The sequence below is a fragment of the Ciona intestinalis genome, unplaced genomic scaffold (assembly GCF_000224145.3).
Source record: "Ciona intestinalis unplaced genomic scaffold, KH HT000280.1, whole genome shotgun sequence".
In the NCBI taxonomy this organism is placed as follows: Eukaryota; Metazoa; Chordata; class Ascidiacea; order Phlebobranchia; family Cionidae; genus Ciona; species Ciona intestinalis.
This window is the reverse complement of record NW_004190601.1, coordinates 5,702-12,373: the sequence shown is the minus strand read 5'-3', so window position 1 is coordinate 12,373 and position 6,672 is coordinate 5,702. Positions and strand designations below refer to the sequence as shown.

Below are 6,672 nucleotides of genomic sequence, written 5' to 3'. Positions count from 1 at the left end.
CTACTGGACATTAACCTGATCTACAACAACCAATTGGATTACAGAACCAAATTACCATCTCAACTACAAACAAAAAGTGAGTCCCCGGCCGGGTTTCTATATTACCCAATTACTGTTTTTACAATTTTAAAATTTTATAGTATTTTACTAATTTTTCCGCCCCGCTAGCACTTAAATTGGCACCCCCCCCTAAAAAAAATAGATAACCCTCCACCACCTAAACCCCGGTCACCCCCTCAGAACTAATTGGACCCCGGATCTTTTTCCTCTATCAAATTTCCGGTTCAGTTTGGCTTAATTACCTAAAACCCGTCTTTATTTTATCCCTTTATTGCCCCTTAAACCAAATTATTCAAATTGAAATCCGGCCAAATTGCCTTGCTAAACCACCATTTTTGTTTTTCTTATAAAAGTAAATTTTTCAACAACCTAAAATCATAAAATTAAAACTGTTATCTGATTAGTCTAAATTCTGTTATTGACAAAAACCCCCATACCAACCTTAATCTTATCATATTATCTTCACCCAGACTACTCAATCTAGTTCTTTTTTTCTTTTCAAACAATAAGGAGGTGTTTTCTTTTGGTCTGTTGTTTTATAGCTTATCGTTGTAATAGTCTGTTGCCCTATAGTTTTCCTTGGCTTATTTCTGGTCTGCTATAGTTGGTGCCCCTAAAATATAATCATATCGAAGAGTGCTAGCGATTATCAATAATAACTCACCCACCAGTACTGTTGTGCATCCACGCAGCACCACGTCTGCCATTACGTACAGTGCGCTTGCTGCCTTGTGTTTTTGTTTTGCAGACACCACTGGACGATAGATGGCGACTTCGTCTTCTTCGTCTTACTTCGTCCTACTCTACTATCTAGATTGAAGTGGATCAGAACCAGCCAGGAGAAAAAAAAGAAGAATGGCTAAAAGCCACATTGATGGTTTGTTGTTTACAACAACTTAATATGGTTTCACCAGCAAAGCGGCTACTAGGAAGCCAACGCTATGAATATTTAAAAGTGCTCACCCAGGATGCGCTGGAAGCAACGTTTGGAAATTTGGTAACTTAAACTTAAATAGTTCCAACCCTCAGTGAATTTAAAGTTCATAATGTTCTGTACTGAGAGCCTACATGAGGCATAACAATAATCCTAATGTGGCACAAGTTGGGTATGGTATTTCTGCCTGACAACAAGACAGCCGATTAAAAAGATAAAACAGCTAATAATACCACATTTGGAAATAAAAATGCATGGAAAAACTGTCTGAGGAACCACTACCAAAATGTGTTAAAAGACTTACAAATACAACCAAACAACACAATTTTGCTGTATAAATAAAACACGAACATAGCACTACTCAAATATAGGCTCGGTAACCTCATTTTTTTACTCTTTACGCAGTGCAAGTGGTCTTGATTTCAGGCAATATTTGTTTAGGGAAAATTTTGTCTAAGTACCTTTACCAACAAGCTAACAATGTATTCCAATTTTCTGCATTTCAGTGTCCTCGCTTTCTGTTGCCTGTGATGGTCTGTAAGTATGACTTATATACTGCATCTTCTTTCACAGTTGCTAAATATCTGGTGAAGTCTACATTTCTTGGCGAACCTTATGTTTCCTGGTTGTGCAAATAGTACACCCGACAAACTAGTTTCTGAAAGTCTTCTGAAGGAAACTGCAGACTGTTCTCTTTAAACTCCATACTTTCTAAAAATTTCCCAGAAGGAGTTTTTCCTTGCACAAACATCTAGTTGTTTTCCCTTGTTTAGTCCAAATTTTGTTTTACCTTTTTTTACTAAATATCCCCCAATGTATTCCAATATTTCTGTGATGATGTGAATAATGATTAAATTTCATTTTGGCATAAGTAAGCGTTAAACTTACCGTTGGCTCGTGAATTAATTCCTCAACTCCAACTATGTTCAGCTCCATAGTTGTTTCAAGCGAGACTATTGTATCCATTATTTTGATTAATAAAAGGTTTTGGCATAAGTAAGCAAATTTGTTAAACTTACCGTTGGCTCGTGAATTAATTCCTCAACTCCAACTATGTTCAGCTCCATAGTTGTTTCAAGCGAGACTATTGTATCCATTATTTTGATTAATAAAAGGTGCAGCTTGGTTTTGTGGCAATTTAAGTTGTGAGTGAGCATCCATGCAGATATGAGCGTAATTTGTGTAAAAGGTATTTTATGTTTTTGGATTGGAGGAATTTTGAGTGCAAGTTTTTGTAATGAACGACCTTGTAGTTTTAGAAATAATTGGTGGGTTGTGAAATGGGTTTTCACCTGTTATTTGGTTTATTTTGTTTAACGCTTCATTGTATATAAACATTCCATGATCAATGGATTGCTCAGTATGGACTTTCTGTTGTGGGGCCGATGAACATGTAGGATCGTAACTTTGTCTCTAATGCTGTCTATTACACTATACAGTTACGCTATAATGCCCCTCTTCATAACTAAGAATTGTTTTAAATATCGAAAATAAAATGTTGCTACTGAGGCTTGCTGCTGTTACCTGGTTCCAGTCAAGCGGAACGTGTCTGGATGTTTTTTTCACTTAAAATAATATGTTTTTGTCTTAATATGTATGTAAAGTATATTTTATCACTTTTTAATGACTTTTCACAAATTAGAACGTGTAGTGTGACCTATCATATCCCAAAAATAGACGAGAAATGGCCATGCAGGTATAGTCTACTATTGTTAAGATGTCTATGGTTGCAGACGGGTGTTGTTGCATGTATAAATGGGCAGCAAGTAACACTGAAGGGATCAATTGCACAAATTTCGCTAGACAATCTTGCTGCACATTCCTTGTTTGGGAATTTACCGAAAAGTTTTTTGGTCATGCAACATAAGTTTCTAGATATTGCCTTTGTCAAGGGGATGATATTCAAAACAAGTAAGTTTTTTCTTTTATATAACATATAACAAATTCAGTACAGCTTTTTTGTGGTACGTTGTAGAACTCCTACAGGCAGTGTATTTTAAGAACAAAAGACACATACAGTGATTCCCTGAAGAAAAGTTGTAACAATGGTAAGCCTCTTGTGGAATTCAAACTACCTGCTCCTTGCAATCTGATTTCTTCCATCCCATTGATAACTTTTCCGCTGACGTACACCATGATATGTTAGAAGGTGCTGTACCTTGGGAACATTGCATGTTATTTCCTAATGCTGCACCAGTATTTCGCAATATTGCATCATGTCATGTACTCGTGACAGAACTATCCATCATTTTAACAAGGCCAGCGCTCAAAGCTATTAGCTGCGCCGAAAGTATTTTATCAGAAATTGATGAACGAGCTATTCGCACACGATGGTGACGTAGGAGCACAAAATAGCGCATCAAATCACCTTTCTAAACGACAACGATAACGATCATCGGCGAAGTTCTCGGAACGATAAAAACGCCCAGGGCACTTATCGTACACACTCCTTAGGCGAACATTTGAGCTCTTACACAAAAGAGAAAGGAACGCAGATGACGAACCATGCTGTGACGAAAGCATGTGACGTCAGCTCCAAAACATTATAAAAGACTTGACGATTCAATCAGAAAACCGGTCAACAAGTCACGCAGTCACTGCATGCAGCACGTGTAGTGCTATGCAGTGCACCGAAAGACGATGCAGACTCAATTAAGACCAACCCGAGTTGTTCATCAGCCAAAGAGAACTTAGATCTTAACCACTGCTTATACAAGTGGTTAGGCGTTCGAGTTTCTTAGCGTGATTGTATATTGCATCAGTATCGCCCTTGTGTTAATAACCGTGGTAATAAATAATCAACAAACCAGTTATTGCTTGGTTAGTTAACCTTAATCAAGGAGCAAAATTAGACTTAGCGGCAAGTCTCAGAACACGCAGCCACGCTAGCCGATCTTACATCGCTAGTCGCTAAACGTCAGCAATCAACAGCTGGCTCAAAGGACCGTTCTGACGTCACAGTCAAAAAAGAACCGCGCCTCAGCCGCACCTTACATACTGAAACAAACATTACAGGTTTGCAAATGTTACAAAAATAGGCAAAGAGTATCTAAATGCCCAGAAAGATAAGAAAAACATATTTGACATTGGAAGAACTTTTCAGTGTTTCATGTGTTCAGTGTTTAATGTACGGAGCTGATCAAAAAAATAAACCATCACTTGTTACATGGAATAAACTGACTGATGAGTCACGCAATCTTCGTCAGAGTGGTAAGTCCAACTTTTGGGGGGAATCAGTGCTGTTTGCTAAATTATGATTGTTTTTTAGCTTCTCAATGTTGGTGTCTGGCCAGGTTTTTGCCCATGCATATTGGAAGTTATGTTCCAGAGCAGGATGTTTATTGGAGAACATTTGTGAGTTTTCTGCATATACTGGACATAGTTTGTGCTCCTCCTTTCTCTGATACATCTGTTACTGAACTTGAAATTACCATCTTTAATGAATTTAAATTGCACTACCCTGAAAATACTATTATTCCCAACAAAATGCATTATTTGTTTTTGTACCCTCAGTTCATTCAACAAATCGGTCCATTGCTTCACTTTTCATGTATGCGATTTGAGTCCAAACAAAGTTTTGAAAACCATCGTTTGGACAGGTAACAACTACATTAATGTGCCGGATTCAATTGCAATCGGTCCATTGCTTCACTTTTCATGTATGCGATTTGAGTCCAAACAAAGTTTTGAAAACCATCGTTTGGACAGGTAACAACTACATTAATGTGCCGGATTCAATTGCAATGCACCATCAGGTGGAACTTGCCACTAAATTTTTTTTTCAACTGCTTAGACTAATGAATCTTATGAATCGAAATGAATCTTATGAATCGAAATTCAATTGGAGTCGCGACCTCGTCATTGCAGTACATGCAGCGATATTACACAAACACACATACATACAAATGGGGCGAATATACAATGTAAAAATCAATAAGAATTAAGTAAACCTGTGCGTCCAGGGGTTTACGATAAGCCTGTTTGAGTGGAGAGGTTATTTTGTATCCGAGTCTTTTAATTGTAGTTTTTCAAATGTTTTTGTTTTGCCAATTGTTTTTTTGTATTTTGAATAAATTTTTGAATTTAGTTTTGACTACCCATAACCTATGTTTTATAAATTCTTTATTATTCCAAATATATTTGTTTTCATGATCTAGTTTTGTTTTGCTATTTAAAATTTTTGTTATTGTTAGCAACTTGATTAGTCCAATTTGTTCTTCTTGTTTGCTTTGTGGGATGTTATATAATATAAGTTTTTTGTCAATATCGCATTTATATTTAAAGATTTTTGATCCGTATTTACTTACTTTCCAAAATAGATTTTGAATTATATTGCACTCAGTCATTATGTGTAATAGATTGTCTTTGTTTTCACTACGGATTTGCAATTTGTTATTTGAATTTGGCCGTTATAGTAATTAAATGCAAAATTTTTAAAAAAATCTCCAAAGAAAAAGGCGTTATTTGCAATCTTATGGTTTATGTCGCGCTCAATATTTGTAAAAAAAGGTTTAATTTTTTTGGTAACACAATTTATATTTTTCCATGGGATTATTTGTCCTTTAAGCTTTATTGTATTTTTGAAGGTTGTTAGATTTTGTAGTGCTCTATATTTTGGTTTTAATTTACTACTTCCCATGTAAAGTTTTGTTTCTTTAATTCTAAAAAATTGTGTCTGATTACTTTATATAGAGAATTTGGTTGTGATGTATTCCGAAGCGCTCGTTTATTAATTTCATGATTGATCCTAGTTGATAGCGTTACCATTCGTGCCATAACTGTTCTATATTTTCTAATTTTGTTAGTTCAGATATTCTGCTTAGTTTTGCACTAATTAGTTTATTTTTTATTTCTGTTATGGCTCTTCCACCTTCTTCTTTTAATAGATATAATTTCTTACGTTCTATTTTCTCGAATTTTGATGGTGCCCAAATGAATTTAAAGATCTTTTTAATGAGAATATTCTGGTGTAGTTTTGAGAAATTTATGTGTTTGCCAGGGTGCAGAAGTTTTGGGATGATGAGTGTATTAATTAGTATATTTTCCCCATTTAGTGTTAGTTTCCTTTTTGTGTGTGTGTTAATTACTGTTTCAGTTTCTTTGATAGCTTTTTCCCAATTTTTGTTTTGCATGTTCTGTTTGAAGCTAAAAGCAATTCCAAGTATTTTGACGTTTTCTTTTATATGATTTTCCCACCTAATTTTTCCAAATAGAGTTGTCGGCTCGAAGATATTTGTCAGTATTTGTGTTTTATCTAGGTTTATTATTTGACCTGAAGCGTTTTGATAGTCTTGTAGTTGAATGAATGAATGAAATTTATTTCGTCTCTTCGGTCACGATAGCGAAAAACAAGAGAGTTGACAAAAGCGAAAAGACAGGTAGTAACGGTAAAACAACAGTTATTAAAACACGCTTATTGATAAAAAAGAAAGAAATATTGTTTTGGTTAAAAGGCGTGACCGTTACACCCTACAGACGATACAATGTGAAAATTAAATAAATAACATTTAATTAAACATATTAAAGTTCTAATTTGAAGAAAAGTGTGCGTAAGGACACACCCCGTACAATGGGGGGAGTCGGCCTTAAAGAAGATTGATCCAAAGATTGGAGCATGATGAAAAAACAAAACCACCAAAAAGAAATTCCACCAAAGTTTAATAAACAGTTTCGAGTGC

The 6,672-nt window shown here is 35.4% G+C and overlaps 1 protein-coding gene and 1 long non-coding RNA gene across 2 annotated transcripts; one reads left to right on the top strand and one right to left on the bottom strand.

Annotated features, from left to right (window-relative positions):
• Window positions 1-1,793: 1,793 nt before the first annotated feature.
• On the bottom strand, window positions 1,794-4,046 carry LOC113475364. Its single transcript, XR_003397125.1, has 2 exons — window positions 3,984-4,046; window positions 1,794-3,152 (listed from the first exon to the last, which is right to left on the bottom strand). It is a non-coding gene; the product is annotated as an uncharacterized LOC113475364 (long non-coding RNA).
• Window positions 4,047-4,114: 68 nt separating this feature from the next.
• On the top strand, window positions 4,115-5,039 carry LOC108950574. The gene is made up of 4 exons (XM_018816546.2): window positions 4,115-4,204; window positions 4,263-4,348; window positions 4,508-4,702; window positions 4,788-5,039. The coding sequence occupies exons 1-4, from the start codon at window positions 4,178-4,180 to the stop codon at window positions 4,936-4,938; spliced, it is 459 nt and encodes a 152-aa protein (XP_018672091.2). The 5' UTR covers window positions 4,115-4,177; the 3' UTR covers window positions 4,939-5,039.
• Window positions 5,040-6,672: the final 1,633 nt, after the last annotated feature.